The 20,607-nt window shown below is 37.1% G+C and overlaps 1 protein-coding gene across 2 annotated transcripts in view; it reads right to left on the bottom strand.

Moving 5' to 3' along the window:
* Nucleotides 1-3,731: 3,731 nt before the first annotated feature.
* Nucleotides 3,732-20,607, bottom strand: part of Kif18a (kinesin family member 18A) — a 73,928-nt gene continuing 57,052 nt past the window's right edge. For both annotated transcript variants that reach the window (XM_045156887.1, XM_004660720.2), the window contains exons 14-17: nucleotides 12,969-13,398; nucleotides 12,238-12,342; nucleotides 7,006-7,115; nucleotides 3,732-4,206 (exon numbers count right to left, since the gene is read on the bottom strand). In XM_045156887.1, the coding sequence (XP_045012822.1) occupies nucleotides 4,124-4,206; nucleotides 7,006-7,115; nucleotides 12,238-12,342; nucleotides 12,969-13,398 (728 nt within the window). In that variant the 3' untranslated portion in view covers nucleotides 3,732-4,123. The remainder of the gene's footprint in view (nucleotides 4,207-7,005; nucleotides 7,116-12,237; nucleotides 12,343-12,968; nucleotides 13,399-20,607) is intronic.

The raw sequence follows: 20,607 nt of genomic DNA, 5'->3' as shown, positions 1-20,607 counted from the left end.
ATTCTGGTTTACAGTGAGAAAGAGCAATAGGGAAGAGCAAAGATATGGAAAACATATAGCCTGGTAGGGAAAGGAGCAAGTTTAAAATTGTAAAAGCAGGTACTGAGAAAGCAAATGTAACTAACACAAATTGTTAAGATTAGTTCTATGAAAACAAGTGCTTTTCCACTACACTGGGACAGCAGGAAAGGCATGCTAAAGGCAAGGCTAACTACTGAATCATCCATCTTGTGAAAATTCAAGGAAATTTTGTAGGAGCCTAAAGTAAGAATTCCTCATAGTTCTCTGCTTGAGAATTGCCTTGGAAAGTGGTTCTGCAGAATCAGAAAAGCTGGATGCTATAGCTGTGGTCCAAGGAAGCCAGCTACATCTCCAACTTGCAGCAGAACTTGGTACTCCCATGTGGTCCTGGTTTTGCAGGCATGGGAAGTTTAAGAGTCAGATCAGAAAGGAGGTTCCAGAAGGCTGCTGTGACCAAGGAATGTGAGCAGGCTGATTCTCTGAAAGGTGACTGAGCAAAGGAAGGTGGAACCTAATGTTAACAAGGCCAGGATCAGCGGATTTCAGCCAAGGAAAGCTGCAGGAATGGGAAGGAACAGGCTCAAGGGAGAAGCTATATGCTGTAGACAGAGCTGGATGGATGGGACTGCTTAAGCATAATGGAGCCCAGATGATTCTAACCTGAGTTCCAGATATCATACATGGAACTACTGGGTTTCATGTTTATCTTGTTGGTCATCTTCCTTTGCTATGTTTTCATTTTTCTCCATTGGAATAGGAATGTTTATGCAAGTCCATTGCATATTCAAACTATGCAAGTGTTAAGATTATTAAAGACTATAGAGATGAACTGAATGCACTTTACATTACAAGATGGCTAAGAGAATACGGGAAAAGGGAAGGAAGGTAAAGATTTAAATATGTTTTGGTGCCATGTTGAATTATGATGGTTAATCTTGTTAAATTGACAGGATTTAGACTCTCTGTGTGTTGTAAACACTAACACATTGCTGGGATGAATAGCTAACCAGACAGTTTATAGGCAGATTTATTAAAAGATTATAGAACCAAAGGAAGTTCTATCAATGGCAGCTGGCTTCCTTTCATAAATTCAAGTGGAGAGGAAAAAAAAAAAAAAGCCAGCAAACACCAAAAACAAGCAAGTAAACACATACCCCTGGGCTCAAATTCCAGACCTTGCAGCTGAAATCCAGATTTGTCCCAATGACATCCCCCTTCCAGCAGGCTACAGGAGGTTCAAGCAGGAAGCTTAATCTTAATCAAAAAATACCTGAGGCTATGGGGAGCATTCATTCACATTCAAACCACACCATGTAAAAACAACTTTGGGGGCTGGAGAGATGGCTTAGCGGTTGAGCGCTTGCCTGTGAAGCCTAAGGACCCTGGTTCGAGGCTCGGTTCCCCAGGTCCCACGTTAGTCAGATGCACAAGGGGGCGCACGTGTCTGGAGTTCGTTTGCAGAGGCTGGAAGCCCTGGCGCGCCCATTCTCTCTCTCTCCCTCTATCTGTCTTTCTCTCTGTGTCTGTTGCTCTCAAATAAATAAATAAAAAAATTTTTTTTAAAAAAAAAACAGCTTTGGGTGTGTCCATGGGGCTGGTGGTGGTGGGAATTCCCAGTGCACTACTCAGAATGTAGGCTGTACTATAACATTGGCTGGTGTCCCAGACTGAATAAAAAGGAGAAATGGGCTGTAGAGATGGCTTAGCAGTTAAGCACTTGCCTGTGAAGCCTAAGGACCCTGGTTTGAGGCTTGACCCCCCAGGATCCATGTTAGCCAGATGAACAATGGGGCACATGCATCTGGAGTTTGGAGGCCCTGGTGCACCCGTTGTTTGTCTCTGCCCCTTTCTCTGTTTCTCTCAAATAAATAAAAAAAATATTTTTTTAAAAGGATAAAGTAAGCTGAGCACCATCATTCCTCTCTCTGCTCTGACTCTAGAAGCAATGTGTCACCAGCTGCTTCAAGATCCTGCAGTCATACTTTCCTTGCAATAGGGAAATATATTCCTTCTTAAACTGTCTCAAAACAAACCCTTCCTTAAGCTACATTTACCAAGCATTTTTGTCACAATAAAAAAAAAATCACTAACACATGGATAAATGACTTCTTAGGGTAGCTGAACTCTTAACATTACTTACACTTTGAAATATTAATAGGGGAAAAGGAGGAAAGGAAAATTTTATGGATTTAGTATTACTTTTTAGAGTAATCTTTTATTAAATGTATTACAACCAATCTATACTATGAGAAATTAGAACACCTGTTATCTCTAGGAAGGTAGCACATCGGAAAGGGCACAAAGAGGGCTTCTGAGGTACTAATACTTTTCTATTCCACAATACATAATGGTTATACAGGTGTTTTAAGATCAGAGTAATATATACTTATGATTGGCCTAGTTTTTAAATAGTTCATTTACAAATGCTTTTATAGTGACAGGATTTCTATTTGATCTCTTGGGAATTTCAAAATGTTTCAAAAATGTTTTTAATTTATTTGAGAGGGAGAGACAGTAAGTACATGTGTGTCAGGGCCTCCTGACACTGGAAAAATTCCAGAGACATGCACTATTCTGTGCATCTGGCTTTACATAGGTACTAGAGAATTGAACCTAGGCCATCAGGCTTTGCAAGTAAGCACCCTTAACTGCTGAGCCATCTCTCTAACCCCTGACAGCATCCATAATCTAAGTACATATACATATTTTCTCTTTATTCTCATGTTGAAGAGTTTTCTTTTCCCACTTTCATAATTTCTAATATCCCTAATTTTTCCATAACATAATTTAATTGCAAAATAGACATTAATTTGTACAAAGGCAAATTCTATTTAAAAAAAAATCACACTTACAACCTAGTGTGTGGTGGACATTGAGGTGTAATGACTTATTGACCTTTTCAAGCATACTTAAGAAACGAATATCATCGTATCTCATACTTCCCTCAGAATGATGTAGAAAAACTAGACTAAAAGACTTAAAACATTGAAATCAGTTGATGCATGAGGGTTTGCTATGAAGTAAGGCCCCTTCTGTGACATACACTGAAACATGCGATTAGCCAGATACATGCTTTAGTCAACAGAGAAGTAGACCAAGCAAGAGTAGAGAACAAGGCTGGATCATTCATTATGCTGTAACTTATAACACCAGAAATGATTAAAATTTTGTCATTACTCATCATCATTATTTTTTATATTTTGTTTGAGAGAAAAGAAGGCATATCAGCGAGGATGAGAATGGGCGTGCCAGGGCTTCTAGCCACTGCAACAAAACTCCAGATGCTTTCTTGTGCGTCTGGTTTACATGGGTCCTGGGGAATTGAATCAGGGTCCTTTGACTTTACAGGCAGATGCCTTAACTGCTAAATTATCTCTCCAACCCATTACTCATCATTAAAACAAAACAAAACAAAGAAACCAAAAAGAACAACTTTCGGATTATTTTCAGATCTAGTCTTGGTACACATGCCTCAATGTAATAAGAAATACACATTAAAAAAATTCACATTTGCATTAAATAACAGTTAGGGTATGTAATAGGAAGTAATCCAACAAGCAAATCAGACTTTTAAAAAATCTGCATCTTTAATATATCAACTAGTAAGAACAATGTTTCATTCACAATAGACATTTAAATAATATTTACAACTTTATGGACAAATATATCTACATTTTTATACAAAAGTACTTTTAGAAAGGAAAACTACATATATGAGTAAAAGCATGTAGTATGACATAATAGAACACCAATATATCTTGGGTTATTTTATGACTTCTAAATTATCTGTATTTTAGAAAATGACAAAGGGAATTTAAAGTCACTGTTTGCTAAAATATTCTAATCAACTCCTGACAGAGGAAAACTAACCTGAAATCATGCTGACCTGGGGTTGTCAAGTACAGAAACTTGAAGCATAAACTTCTCTGTTGTAATTTTATGTTTACAATACAGACGTTTCATTTTTCTTTTTTTGCTTGTTAAAAATATTTGGCAAACAATTTTAGAGGGTCTTACAAAAATTTTAAACACATTTCAGAAAAGACACTGACATTTTTAAAAGCATATTTAATTTCATTTTCTTCCTTGGTCTTGAAGTGATTTAATGTAAATTTCCTTTTGAAATGTTTCTTCCAAATTTTTGAACTATGCTTGAATTTATTTTATAGTTGGTTCTTTTATACCCTAGAGAACAAAAAAAAAATACATAAATACAAGTATAATTCAATGACTATTGTTCATTCAATTTACAACAATTTGCTGAAAAGCATAATGAAAGTCTCTTCTTGAAATTCATGGTCATTTAACATATTTTCACACACAGCAGCTGAGAACTATGGACACCTTCAGTTTACAGATTCATTATCCAGCTTCTTCACACAAAGGGAAGAGTGAGCTTCTGAATGCACTTCACTTTTTTACATATTGCTGAGAAAAGACTCTCTCTCTTATTGACTTATTTTTTATTTTCAAGGAAGAGAGAAAGAGAATGAATATGAATGGGCACACCAGGGCCTCCAGCCACTACAAATGAACTCCAAATACGTGCACTACCTTTTGCATCTGGCTTCCATGGGTATGAACTGAACCAGGGTTGTTAGGCTCTGCAGACAAGTGCCTTAAAAGCTGAGCCATCTCTCCAGTCCTAAAATTTATTTTTTTAAAAATCTTGGACAGGGTGTGGTGACATATGCCTTTAAAGGGGTGGAGAGAAAGAGGCTGAGACAGAGAGAATGGGTGCAGCAGGGCCTTTCAGCAGCTTTGAAGGAACTCCCGATGTGCGTGCCCCCTTGTGTGCATGTGTGACATTGCATGCTTGCCTCACTTTTGCATCTGGCTAGAGGTGGGACCTGGACATTGGACTTAGGCTCTTAGGCTTCGCAGTCAAGTGCCTTAACTGCTAAGCCATCTCTCCAGCCCACTAATGTTTTTTTAATTGGGAACTTTAATATGTGAATATACTGTAATCTGGCAGCATTATCCCCTTACCCATCCCTATTGCTCTGAGGACTCTCCTCTTTCAATGTAGTTGTCTCATTCATTTGGTCCTCCATGTGAAAATGTTGATGGGTCCAGAACAGTGCAGGTAATGTTAACTACTATGGGAGAAGGAGTTCACGCTTGGTACTCAGAAGCAAATCAAAAGACTCTGATAAGTATTAGTTTTCTTTCAAGTGTAATCAATTTTTAGGGAGATTCTTTCCTTAGTCAGAGCTTTTACACTTTCCTGTTTCTGGACCCTTAACGATCATACCTTAGTGTTAGCTAAATTTTCCCTTAGGCAAAAACTCCCCCTCCCACCTTTTAATGTACACCTCTTTATATTACAGATATATGATGCATTTCATACTATTCTTCAACATGAACATATGAGAAATACCAATTTATTTTTTTGGTTTTGTTTTGTTTTTAGAGATAGGGTCTTATTCTATTCCAGGATTGCCTGGAGTTCACTATGTAGTCTCAGGCTAGCCTCAAATTCACAGCAATCGTCTTACCTCAGCCTCCCAAGTGCTGGGATTAAACATGTGCAGCACCATGCTTGGCCAAAGTTTTTTTTTTTTTTTTCTTTTCTTTTTCTCTTGAGGTAGGGTCTCACTCTAGCTCAGGCTGACCTGGAATTCACTATGTAGTCTCAGGGTGGCCTTGAACTCATGGTGATCCTCCTACCTCTGCCTTCCAAGTGCTGGGATTAAAAGCATGTGCCATCATGCCTGGCTTCAAAGTTTTATATATGAGATTTTTTAAAAAAGTTTAATATGTAATTATAATTTCTTGAGAAATTTTCCCAGGAGACAAATGGGACAGAACACATCTACACCAACCTCAGATATACGTTATTTATCAGCATTAAACATAGCATCTCAGACCATATCAGTAAAGTTACCATTTCAGTACTCTACAGTCTGATATAAATGTGCTTAACAGGTCATTTTCACAGAAAAAGTAATTAAGTACTATTGGCTACTCCAAGAATTGGCAATAAGATTCAGCAAAGTTACTGAGAAAGATATCAGAAGAGTTCTCATGCTGTTCATAGAAATAATCAGTACCTCACAAAACTCCTTTAAAATCTAGGCACTGAAAGCTCCTTTCAAGAAGAAACCAAACAAACCTACTGATTGTTGTCTTCACTACAGGACCCAGCGCAAGGTGAGTGCTTTCTGAAAGAAGTCTTGGGAACTGTAGTGTTAGAGAGAAAAGGTCTGGACATTGTGGCCCAGAATTGGTTGGTATGATACAATTAATACTTCAACTGAAGGGTTTTTGTTACCATGGACTCATCTCACTCACTTTTGTGATTAAAGGAATGCAGGCTTTTAATATCTGTTTCAAATTGTTAAATGTCAGTTACAATATGGTTACAACTAGACACAAACTAGTTTGTATAGTAATTACATTTATGAATCATAGGCCAAATTATTAAAAATAGGCTGAGAGAAAAGTTGCAAGTGGGTGTAGTTTATTTATACAGTATAATGAGCTGGGCATGGGGGTACATGGCTATAATCTCAGAACACAGAAAGGAGGACCACAAATTCAAAACCAGCCTGTGAGACACAGCAAGACCCTGTCTCAGAAACATATTTATACACCTGCCTTCTCTCTTCATTCATCCATCTACCTGTATATCTTACTATATAACTAGTTTTAATTAATAGCTCAATTATTTACCAATTCATCTGAAATACAAGGCACTTAGATAACAAAAAAGAGGAGCACAGGATAAAAGTAGAGAACCCCTTTCATTCTGAATTCTGGCTCCACTTTAATATTTATGTGACCTTTGAGAAGTACTTCATAAGTTGTGTTTTGTTTCCTTATCTGCAATGTGGACAATCACAACAGGTTTACCACAAGATAACAATGATGAATACTACACAAAAAGAGATTATCATGAAGATACTGCAGAATAAACCTAAAGTAATGTATGTATGTTACACAGTCATGCCATTAAATATCAAATTAAGAGCTCAGACATACCGAGTGTGGGCTTGTTTTCTTTTAGAAGCTTATCACTTGAATTATCCTGTCGAATGCGTTTGGCAAATCCATGTTTTTCTTCAGCAATTAATAGAGTATTTGATGTAGAGCTGGTGAGGAAGTTTTTCATTAGGTATAGTATTTAAAAATATATTTGAGTTATTTATGTTCTACATACAACAATGACTAAAAAACAGAAGCAGTAGCTGTGACACACTATAAGTAAGTGGAAGCACCAAGAGCACAGTGGTTCACAAGGAATGTGGCGCGTGTGATTCTAATGCTTGCTGCACCTGGGCATGATGACAGGCGTACACAACAGGGCGGCAGCCAAGTGTGTCCAGAGAGCTTGGCTGAAGTGGACCGGAGATGGCCATTCAGAACGCAGAGAAAAGGAGCATGTAGTCACAGGGTGGAAAACAAAATTTCTCTTCCTTTTATTTATTTATTTTTTCGAGGTAGAATCTCACTCTGGCCCAGGCTGACCTGGAATTAGTTATGTAGTCTCAGGATGGCCTTGAACTCATGCAATCCTCCTTCCTCTGCCTCCCGAGAGCTGGGATTAAAGGTGTGAGCTAAAAACCAAATTTCTTACCAAGGGAAGCAAGAATGAGTGATCATCTAGAAATTGTTTTAAATCAGAACAAGGTAATAAGCTGATGAAATTAAAGACTGTATGTAGAAATATAGAAATTGCATACAAGCTGTTTTCATTTGTTCTACCTTCAGCAATTTAAGACTCACAAAGTATTAATACATTAAATTCTTCTCTTTATTCCTATTGACTTCTTTTCTTTTCTTTTCTTTTCTTTTCTTTTCTTTTCTTTTCTTTTCTTTTCTTTTCTTTTCTTTTCTTTTCTTTTCTTTTCTTTTCTTTTCTTTTCTTCTTGGTTTTGGTTTTTCAGGGTGGAGTCTTACTCTAGCCCAAGCTGACCTGGCACTCTGTAGTCCCAGGCTAACCCTTGAACTCCTGTGCCTCCTGAGTGCTGGGATTAAATACGTGTGTCACCACACCCAGCAAACAGACCAAATTCCAACTCAGGCTGATATTACTAAACACATTACAGCCTTATGGGGACCTACAAATAAAGGCATAAGCAGTCCTTGTCTTAAAGACATCCAGTGAACAAACATGGGGACGGGGAAAAACAAAGTCAGACATAAACCTGAAGCATGTGAAGTAGAAGGAGGAAATAGTGCTCTAAGTTCTCAGACTTAAGAAGTCATGAATTTTGTGGATGTGGTTCAATTCACCAGGGCTCAGGAAAGCAGCAATCTCCTCAGTCCTGAAGCAGACTGAGTCGTAACAGCAGAGATGGGAGTTGGGTGGAAGGCACACCTATACTGATTCAGATAGCTAATTTTAGGGAATTTAGCTCATGAAGACACTATATACTAATTTACAAACTGAAGCTAACTTGGTTGTCAACTAACAAGTGGGGGACTGTCTTTAGTGATAAAAATTTTTCCATCTGCCCATCCAGTCATGTGGTAGCTTGGTTAGGTGCATTATCCCTGAGGCCGAGAAGGCGCATATGGTGTGTGCTTATTAATAGCCAGAAATGCCAACCTAGTATGATGGCAAGGGAAACATGCCAGGGATTTGAACACACTGAATATGGAGAAAAATATCTCATATACCTCAATTTTCTAAAGCCCCTGAGAGAAACTACAGTCACTGTCCTTAATGTGTTCAACATGCCAAGGGCCTCACCAGCAAACACATTCAGTTGTGGATATTTTTCTTTCCTATGTTTTGAATACTAAATGCTCTCATGGTTATATACATTACGGTTATCACTGATTTTGTAAAAAATACTTTTCTATATAAGTTACACAATGTTGTTGTCTTTATATTTTATGCTATGATTCTCCAGTTAGAGTCAGGTCCTTACTTTTTACTCAGTGCATGCTCTTATTTGATCATTAGGCATTAGATTAAGATTCACAGTTCTAGAAATAAATAACACAGGCTGCATTATGCACCAGTCAAGTGAAAGCTATTTTGGAGGGGATTTAGATAAACCAGCTCCAACTTAGATCATAAAATAAAAAGACAAATTGATCTGAGTAAAAAGTATGTTAAAGAAATTCAATGACTTTCAATTGTGAGCCAAGTATATTTCAAAAACTATCAGTAAATGTTTACATTTTCCCATTGTATGTATAGAATTTAACACATTCTATTTAATAAACAACACATCTAATACTGTTTCTAGTTGGAATCATTAGGTATCTATCTAAACAAAAAAAAATTTATAGCAACTGTAAGATCGTTTTTTGAGTGCTAAGAAGACACATAGTGCTTAGATACCAGGTCAATTCAATCAAAATGGTTACTGAGATTTAAAAAAAAAAAAACAAACAAACCCTAATATTACCAATTTTTAAGGCAAAATTCAGCTTGGTAGATTTTGTAATACCCAGAACTTTTAGACTAATTTTTATGAGAAAAAAAATTGGTAAAAGATAGATTAAACAAATATACATGGAGACTTCCCTTCATTACACTTTAAAAACACTGTTACAGCACACACAACTAAACATGTATATAAAGCTGCTAAGTGGAAAATACCAGAGTTTATTACCTGAGCACATGTAGCTTTAATTGGGGAAAAAGAAGATTAAAAATAAAGTAATTATGTACATTTCTAGCATTAATCTCTTTTAACCTTAGTTAATGGCAGGATCTAATTATTGGCACCAGAGGGAATGTAACAGAGTAATTAATGGGCTATGAATAATCACGTTACTTTCTTTACATGCTTTTTAGTATGATTTCACAATACAGTTGCTTATGTAGTGGGGTCCTTTAACTCATTTAAAACCAGAAGTACACAAGTCACATACCTAGGCATTTCTGAAAACAATCATGTGTTCAATAATGATTTGTGTTTACATCTTACGATTCTAAAGTAAAAACATTTGCCATATTTTAGTAAGCAGAAGGGAGCATCCTACTACTAAAGAAGCAAAAAGCATATTAATTAGTGGGAAGAATGACAACATTGAGATGATACAAACTAGTAGTCAAATGCATGAAACAGATTATGGTGGTGAGCTAAGCTAACTCATGAAGTGAGACAGACTAATGACACAATTTAAACTTGTTATCTTAGTAAATCCAGTAGTCAGTCCCTCCTTATCCATAAGGTATCATTCTAAAACTGCAGTGGATCCTGATCCATGAATAGGACTGAATTCAGTATCTGCTGCTTTTTCCTACACATACACACCTATGATAAACTTTTATTTTTTCTTTAAAGGAGGTAACTTATGGCTTCTGTATAGCATATCCAAATTGTTCGCACCAGTACTGTTTGTGTCTGGGAGACTAAGCAAAACAAGGGTTATTTGAACAATAAGCACTATGTACTCCAAGCCTATCCTGATAACCAGACTTACAGCAGGTAAAACATCCAGAGATATGGTAGATGAAGAACAACATATGGGAGAGGATGGTAAGGGATAGCAAAAAATTTTCATCATACTACTCAGAATGTCATGGAAGTTAATTTCTAAAGTTTTCCATTTAATGTTTTGAAGCCTTGGTTGATGCAGGTAACTGAAACTATTGAAAGAAAAACTATAGGTAAGAGACACTTTTGTGCAAATTTTCACTGTCATGGAGAGTCTGAGACATTCAGAAAAAATCAATTCATAAACACACAATCTACACAGTCCACATCTCTGCTGTACTTTTGGTTTTGGAGTAGCAAGAGAAGATCCTAAATTCACCTATGTGACAGCACAGGTAATCATGCTATTTGTAAATTCATTTCTTGTTGCCCAACTATAACAGATCCATAGTAGAAAGTAAGACATTTATAATAGTAAGCTTTAGTTGTTATACTTGTCTACTCACAATAATACAGAAAACAAAAATGCTTGTTTTATATTTGCTCAGTATGTCCCCCCACACCCCCTTCTTACTCTTTCTACACTAATTCAGACATTTGTCTATCTTCCTGCCTTCTATCTCAGTAATTCTCTTGCTGGGACTAATCTGTTAACTTTGATTTACTTATTAGTTTCTAATTTTAGTAAACTCTATGTTTTTAGTCCCAGATTATACATTTGATTCACTTTAAGAGAAACAGTGTTTTGGTGAGTTTTCTGTCTTATCTCCTTTGTTGAATTAAAACCAGGGTGATTTTATACATGTGGCTCCTATCTTTCTCTGGGAAGTTCCACCCTTGAGGGCCTTTGCCTTGCTGGTTCTCCAGTGCTTTGAGGTAGTTGTTGAGAATGATTCCAAGACAATCTCTCTGTCTGTCTTTCTTTAAAAAAATACTTATTTATTTATTTGACAGAAAGTGGGAGAAAGAGGGAGAGAGAGAGAGAATGGGTGTGCCAAGTCTCCAGCCACTGTCAACGAACTCCAAATGTGTGTGCCTGCCCCCATGTGCATCTGGCTTACATGGATCCTGGGGAAATGAACCTGGGTCCTTTGGACAAATGCTTTAACTGTTAAGCCATCCCTCCAGCCCCAACTGCTATTTTACTTGATGAGTAGCTTGGTTTGATACTAGTGACAGGGTTATAACCAGAGAAAAAGACTTGATTTCAGTTATATAGCAAAATTCATCAAAACAATATAACAATTTACTTTTAAAAGTATTATTTATTTATTTATCTGAGACACAGAGAGAAGGAGACAGGCAAAGTGAGTATGGGCAGGGCAGGACCTTCAGCCACTGCAAATTAACTCCAGACACAAGTGCCACTTTGTGCATCTTGCTTTATGCACATACTGGAGAATTAAATCCAGGCCACCAGGCTTTGCAAGCAAACACCTTACTCTCTCCAGCTCTCAACTCATTTTCTTCTTCCCTTTTTTTGTTTTGTTTTCTGAGGTAGGGTCTTGCTCTGGCCCAGGCTGACTTGTAATCTACTATGTAGTCTCAGGGTGGCCTTGAACTCACAGTAACACAGTGATTCTCCTACTTCTGCCTCCTGAGTGCTGGGATTAAAGGTGTGTGCCATAACAGTTGGCTTTAATTCATATTTAATTATCTTAAAAGATGGGAATACTTTATGTAAAATTCAAGTGAAATACTGGGGGTTCACCAAAATTGCCTTTTAGTAACATATACCCATGTTTTACTCAAGTCACCTTAGCATAAATGATTAAATATTAAGTAATAATAAAATGAGAGATAAAAAGTTAAGAGAGATTAAAGTGTAAAGTGACTAACTATGGAGCTTGAAGTAATCTATATTTGATCATACCTTGTTAATTTCCGTTTCCTTTCAGCAGCAGCAGTCATTGCCATGTAGGATGGCACTATGCTTGACATGGGCATAGAATCCTTAGCTGAGAATGGAGGGTCAAGCCTGTAAAGTAAGCAGTAAACATTAACTTAGAAAGAATTATTCTAATTTATTCAAGTTTAGGTTAAAGAGAGAAAATTATATATATACATTTCCATCATTAGCAAGCCATTTGATATTAATAAAAGAGATTCACTCAATTGCCTTAAGGATTTTTCTTTCTTTAATGCCACAGGCATAGTTGCTTTGAAGACATTTCTGCATTTCTCATTGAAAAGAAAGTGAAAGTATAATTAGGTTGGAGGTGATTACAGAGCTGTTTGCAGATATGGGTGCAGTCTCCTCACTAGATGTGTGAGTAAGCCCAGGTCTGATAAGATATCACAAGATAAACTGCTGAAACGGGCATGACACTCCTTCAGTGATGGCCCATATTATGCAGCTTTGAATATGAACAAACTCAATATATCATAAGGGCTCTTCAAGCTTCACAATGGTCAGATGAGGTAGGATATCAAATTGTCAGTGGGTTCCTACTAAATTAACATTCAATACTGACTAGACACTTTTGTTAGGAACATAGAGCACAATGTATGAAATAAATCTCCAATATAGCTAAAGAAAAAGGAAGTGAATATTTTAAGAGCTATGGAAAAGCAAATGAAATAATTGTAGAGTAGTCCATTTACCTTTGTAAACTGATTTTGTTGCTTGATTCGTCTTCAGGCAATTTACTTTTCAAATTCCTGATGTCTTCACATACAGTAAATGTAGAGTTCAAATCTTGTCTACACACTGTTCTCTGATTAAGAGGTCTATCTTCTTCATACATTGTCAGAGAATCATTCTTGTTTATACTTGAGCTGACCTCAAGGTTTGCAGGATATGATGTTGGCCTTACTAAGGCCACTGGAGATGGGTTGTGACAGGGCTTCCTACAGTCTTCGGGAGTATACACAATAGGCTCAAGCTCTCTGCTGAGTGAATCATTGAGCTGCAAGCTTTCAGCCACCATGGACTTCTGGGCATGCCTTACAGTTAAGGGAGAAGGCATCAATTTTCTCCGGGTTCTTTTTTGTGGAGTAGTTTTAAGCATGTAAGTTTCACTTGATGATGTGCCTGTTCAATAAAAATTTAAGAAGTTCAATAATGTTGCTTCCTTAGCTACTAGATTATTCCCAACACTTTATTCCAACAATTCACAAGCAACTTACAACTTTGATATTTGACTTAGGGTTAAAATAGCAAAAGATCTAACATCTGTAATATATCACCAGTTTGGCAATACAGTCTAGATAAACAAGAATGGCATGAAACAATAAACCAAGGACTTTCCACGGTAATGATGCACTGTGCCTAATTTCCAGTACATAGATAAGAAGGAATTTTAAGTGGGTAGGTTTGTACCTCACTCCTCCCCTTAGGGTCCCACTCTAGCCTAGGCTAAACTGAAATTCACTATGTAGTCCCAAGCTGGCCTTGAACTCCTACCTCTGCCTCCTGAGTGCTGTGATTAAAGACCTGTCATCTTGCCTGCCTGGCTGGTTTGTGTTGTTTGGCATATAAAACTAACTGATGTGCAAACATTAGATTTGATATAAAAGACAAGTAACATTTACTTGAAGAGGCTCACAGTATTTTAACTCACTATTCTATGCAAGCCAACATTCCAAATGTTAACTGAACACTAAGTCTGATGATTCTTTCTAAAGCTTTTCAAAATTATAAACTATTCTTTCTCCAATATCTCTATTAATCTCTTTACCCTCTATCCAGGAAAACTTTCTTGTTCCTTTTTTAAAGTTATCTCTGCTTGAGAATTCTATTCCCCCCCCCCCCCCAGAGGTAGGGTCTCACTCTAGTCCAGGCTGACCTGGAATTCACTATGTAGTCTCAGGGTGGCCTCTAAGTCACAGTCATCCTCCTACCTACCTCTGCCTCCTGAGTACTGCGATTAAAGGTGTACGCCATCACACCTGGTTTATTTTTTTGAAGTATGGTCTCAATGTAGACCAGGCTGGCCTTGAACACATGGCAATTTTCCTACTGTAGCCTCCCAAGTGCTGGGATTAAATAGGGTATACAACAAAACCCTGGGAGAACTAGATTCTTTTTAGAACTTAAGTGTGACTTTCCAAAGTACTAGACCTGCTTAAATATTTAAGCATGCAATGTCTCACTAAGATACTGAGATGATTGTGTACATAGAAATCCACTTCATAGACTCTATTATGCCTAACTTATACTTGGTATTCTGCCCAATTAACTTCAAGGTAACTGAGCTTACAAAACAAAACACAACAAATAAGCAAAATAAACATAAAATGCTAGGAATGGTGGTACATGCATTTAATCCCAGCACAAAGAAGCAAAGACAGGAGGATCACTGTGAGTTTGAGGCCAGCCTGTGACTACAGAGAAGTTCCAGGTCAGCCTGGGCCAGAATAAGACTCTACTGTGGAGAAAAAAAAAAAAAAAAGGAACATATACATATATATATATATATATATATATATATATATATATATATATATATATATATATATACTGCATTATTTCCTTCCATGTTTTTGTAATAATGAAGAACACCTCCACTTATATCATATTTCCTTTAAAATATATTACTTGACTAATACTAAAAACATGTGTTGTGTTTCAATAAAGCAGCGCGTAATTTCTAAGTTACATGAATAACAATTACAAACAGTACAAGCATTATTCTTATATTAGTCAACAACAGGATCTCTAATTGTTAGGTTGACAATCACCCTCTAGGAAATACATTTAAAAGCAGGAAGAAATAGTCTCTGTTCTACTAAGGAATTTTATTTTTTGAGAACTAGATAAATGAGATCTACATCTTAAAATAATTTTCCACTCCCTTTAACATGACATTTGTCAAATTTTCCATTACCAGATATTTTTACACTAATGCTACAGTGTAGAGACAGTTACTTTTCCCCACTGTGCTGCTACCACCAAATTGGAGGCTATTAATAGACAGAAGATTAACTTCTTTTCCCATGAGAGATACAGGGGTAGAGAAGACAGAAACTATATTGAGGATAGAGAACTGAATTGGAGTGAGGAGAGTTGAATTCTATTTCAGGTTCCACCAACTACTCATTGAGTGACCTTGTGCAACTTACAAATCAACACTCCCTACAAGTAGGGGACTATCTGTTTACGGACGCAGGTTTTCTAGGGTTAGATGATCAAAACCTTTATGGTTTAAAGAAAGGCTCTACAAATACAAATATGCTTGAGTTGATAGCATTACAAGTTTTCAGAAGTAGTAATTTAGTTGCCAATAGTTTATCAATAATTAATCCAGTTATCTTTAAAGTAATACAAGCCAGAAATGTGTTGGAATAAGCATATGTGATGACCATTTTTAGAAACATACAACAAAATGGAACATAGTATCTCAAGGGATAAAGTTTATCCATAATCTGTATTGCTCTTTTATGCACTGACTAAATTTTGGAGTGGCAGCTTGGAACATTCCAATGATAGTGGACCACTTCCCCCTGCTGTTATTAAAGACTATGCAAATAAATCTTCCATAAGACCCTGAAGAAATATTTATCCGTGCTCTGGGATCATCTAAACATACATGCTACACTGAAGTTTGTATGACTGGAGCAGCAATTTGTAAAAAAAAAAAAAAAAAAAAAAGGTGGTGCATGCTTTTAATCCCAGTACTCAGCCAGTGGTCAGAAATAGGAGGATCACTGTGAGTTTGAGGCCACCCTGAAACTACACAGTGAGTTCTAGGTCAGCCTAGGATAGAGTAAGAACCCTACATTGAAAAGCCAACCAACCGACCAACCAAACAAACAAAAAAACCCCAACAACAACAACAAAAACCCAACAACAAAACACAAAAACAATAGTTTAGTAATATCACAATGGTGCATCTTTAGCACAATTCTGCTCTCTGTAGGAGAAACATGGACATGTTTACTTAGCTTGAATGACATACAATAGACATATATATAGCATATACAAAATACTGATCTTGTGCTTGCTTCTGCAGCACATATACAAAACATTGGAAAGATACAGAAAAGATTAGCAGGGACACACAAATTTATTAAGTGTTCCATACTTAAAAAAACAAAAAAAAAATACTGATCTTATTTTCTCCATTATTAAATTCAGAGAATGGTTTAGTGGTTAAGACATTTTCATGGAAACCTGGAAAATGTAAGGACCCAGGTTTGATTCCCCAGGACCCACATAACCACATAAGCCAGATGCACAAGCTGGTACATGCTTCTGGAGTTTGGCTGCAGCAGCTAGAGCCCCTGGCATACCCATTTCTCTATCTGCCTCTTTCTCTTGCTCTCAAATAAATACACAAACATTAAAAAATAATTTCAAAAAGAATTCAGATAAAATATTAAGAGGGTAAAAAGGTATTGTTGATTCAGTGCTATCTAGGCTGACTAGCTGGTGCCTTAAAAATTAAAGTCGAGCTGGGTGTGATGGCACACGTATTTAATCCCAGCACTCGGGAGGCAGAGATAGGAGGATCACAGTGAGTTTGAGGTCTCCCTGAGACTACATAGTGAATTCCAGGTCAGCCTGAACTAGAGTAAGACCCTACCTTGAAAAACCAAGAAAAAAAATATAAGTCAACTCACAATAAATATAAACATACATACATATATATATATATACACACACACATACATACATATATATATATATGTATATTATCCATATATATATATATATGGATAATGATTCCACTTAATGAAAACTGAAAGCACACAACATATGACATTTTATTTTGAATATGACTTCTAGAATATACAGAGTAAGTAATTATTCTTTAGCCAAATTCAATATTTGATGAAGTAAAGAAATATACAGTATAGGGTTAGGACCATGTTGAGTTTACAGGTTGCAAGAACAAATGAATAAGCTAGGCTGGTTTCCACAAAAGGGACCTGTTGTACTTTTCCACTAGAGAAAAGGGTTTACAGTAAATTTCCAGAAGAGTAGGTTTGGGGTAATTGCAGATTCATCTGAGTCAGCTAGGAAAATTCTATACCAAGAGTCCATCATTTTTGGGCCAGTAGTGTAGAAGTGATAAAAAAGTGATAGGGAAGAAACCTTAGACAGATGATATCCCTTTAGAATGACCCTGTGGAAAAAAAAGCAAGTGAAATGGTATACTCAGGAAGATGAGGAAGGAGGACTTCTACAAGTTCAAAGCCAACCTGGGCAATACAGTAAGACTATGGCCCCCAACCAAAAATAAATAAACAAACAAATAAAACCCACTCAATTCTCACCTCAAACACACACACACAGAAACAAAACAAAAAATCAAGAGGCAGAAAAGCCCCATGAGTGAGAATGAGAATCGCACTCACACACCTGTGGAATGAGGGAGGATAACAGATGACAGTTGTCAATAAAATCACCCAGTGATATGGGCAATACACAGAAAAGAATAAGAATTTAAAATTTCACATTGTGTAAGTGCTTATTTGTATTGCTCTGAGATGGTTATGACATATGGGATGTAAGTGAATGTGACCTTTTGTTTGAAACTCATGTTCAAATCATGAGAAAAACAATGTCAAGATATTTCAAAGTAAAAAAAAAAAAACAAAAAAAAAAAACAACAACAAAAGAAAAAGATACCACTACTTTTTTTTTTGATTTTAGAGAGAGAAGCAGAGAGATAGTGAGCTAATGGGCCTCCAGCCACTGCAAAGGAACTCCAGATGCATGCACCACCTTGTGCATATGGCTTTACATCAGTGCTGAGGAAATGATTCTGGCTCTTATGGCTTTGTAGGCAAGTACCTTAACTGCTAAGCCATCTCTCCAGCCCACCACAACTATTTTTAATCTCAGATCAACATTTTAGACAGCTCTGGTGTAAGAGCAATAGTCTAAGAGGATTACATCCTGAATGTATCAAATCATGCAGGTAAATATGATAGTAGACAAATTAACATCATGGCACATAAGTTGTAAAGACAGTAAAATGCACACCTGGAATAAAGTGATAAAGATCAGAGGTGTCAAGAAACAGCAGTCTACGGATGGGATGTAACATGAGAGTTGTATGGCTAAAGGAGCCAGCTCTATGAAGACATGGGTTAAGGCAGAAGAAGAAAAGAAATAAGTATAAAGACCCAAATGGCAGCAGTGAATTTGTTGGCACAAGGCAAAGAGAAAAGACGAGTATCCTTGAGGCATAGTTAGAAGAAAGGTAGAAATGAGGTTTTAGAGATCAAATTTTTCTTGATGACTTATTGCAAATTCAAAGGAACATCTGTGGAGGACCTTACACATGTTGAAAGTTAACTGGAAAGCCATCTTTACCCAGATGATAATATTGGTAGAGGCAGCTACTACTTTCCATCCATAGTGTGTTTAAAATGAGCATGTAATAAAAACAGGAAAAAACTTAGTGCAATGTTGATAGACAGAAAACAGTATCACTTGTATGCTAGCACATTAGAGGCTTTCTGAAAGGTACTGTAGATAGAGATAGACTAGAATACAGACAGGTGTATCTGTAACAATCTAAACCACTCATCTGTTAGTGGTGCCCCAGGGAGTTAGGTCAAAGACATTGACAGATGTCACTTAAGTCCAGTAAATCACAACTAGGGGATAGGTGGGATGAGGGAGAAAGTGTCAATGAGATGTGATAAAATGAGATGTGATAAAATGGTAAGCCCTGAAGACTACATAGTGAATTCCAGGGCAGCCTGGGCTAGAGCAAGACCCTACCATGTGGGGAGAAGCGGGATAAAAAGAAATCTGGAGACAAGTAAATAGTACTAGGTGATCGCAAGATACAGTCTTTTCCCAGGTCTCAGGGTAGAAATGAATAGGGCTGAAGATGGCTTAGTACTTAAGATGCTTGCCCATGTAAAGCAAGATGCACAAGGTGATGCATGTCTCTGGAATTTGTTTGCAGTGGCTGGAGTTCAGGGCCTGCCCATTTTCTTCTCCCCTGCTCAAATAAATAAATGAAACATAAAAAAAAAAAAAAAAAAAAAAAAAAAGGAATAGGAATCAGAATGTGCCATCCATGGTGCTTTTCCCATCACTTTTGGCTCTATTCACCCTACAGAGGCGTGACCTTTGCTCTTGGGCAAAGAGGCACTTTCTATATGAAAGTCTTCTACCTTTTGTATTCTTCCCCAATACTGGATTTGTGAAGTGTCCAAATAAAACACAAAATAGGGACAATGTCACTGTAACTTAAACCACCTTTTTCAGATTTGATGACATGGAAAATGTTTGTTAGGGGGATATACAGCTTTTGAAGTCATAATGATCTTAAATGACAAAGCAAAGCAAAAAGAAGTCAAACCTATACAAACAAATGCCAGAGGTTGATATCAGGTATCCTCAATCGCTCTCCACCGTACTTACTAAGACAGGGTCTCACTGATTAAAAATCACTGATTTTACCTTTTCCTTAAAAAAATATTTTTATTCAAAAGTATTTTTATTTATTTGCAAGCAGAAAGAGAAAGGAGACAGACAGAGAGAATGGGCACTCCAGGGCTCCTAGCTGCTGCAAATGAACTCCAGATGCATTCATCACTTTTGTTCATTTGGCTTTCTATGGGTAACTGATGAACTCAGGTTGTTTGGCTTTGCAGGCAAACACCTTAACTACTGAGCCATTTCTCTAGCCCTGATTCCACTTTGGAATGACCAAGAGATTATAAAGAGATCAAGGAAAAGCCGGGCGTGGTGGTGCACGCCTTTAATCCCAGCACTCGGGAGGCAGAGGTAGGAGGATCGCCGTGAGTTCAAGGCCACCCTGAGACTCCATAGTGAATTCCAGGTCAGCCTGGGCTAGAGTGAGACCCTACCTTGAAAAACAAAACAAAACAAAGAAATCAAGGAAGAAATTAGGGCTGGAAAAATGGCTTAGCAGCTATGGTGCATGCCTGTGAAGCCTAAGGATGCATGCTCGACTCCCCAGATCCCATGTAAGCCAGATGCACAAGGTGATGTATGTGCAAGGTTGCATATGTGCACAAGGTGGCCCATGCATCTGGAGTTTGATTGCAGTGGCTGGAGGCCCTGGTGCACCAATTCTTTCTCTCTCATCAATAAAAAACAAGCAAACCAACAAAACCCACTTCTCTCTTGTTAAAAAATCAAAAATCCTTAGAAAGGACCATTTCCAAATTCATCCTCTGAAGCAGTGTTACCCTTATTGATAAACCAGATAAAGACACAACAACAGAAAACTACAGACCAATTTCTGTGATGGACACAGATAAACACATAAAGTAGATAATTCATAATGACCTAGTAGGCTTCGCATTA

This window comes from Jaculus jaculus, chromosome 8 (assembly GCF_020740685.1).
Source record: "Jaculus jaculus isolate mJacJac1 chromosome 8, mJacJac1.mat.Y.cur, whole genome shotgun sequence".
Lineage (NCBI taxonomy): Eukaryota > Metazoa > Chordata > Mammalia > Rodentia > Dipodidae > Jaculus > Jaculus jaculus.
The sequence above is the reverse complement of the archived record's forward strand: the minus strand, read 5'-3'. Positions and strand labels throughout refer to the sequence as shown.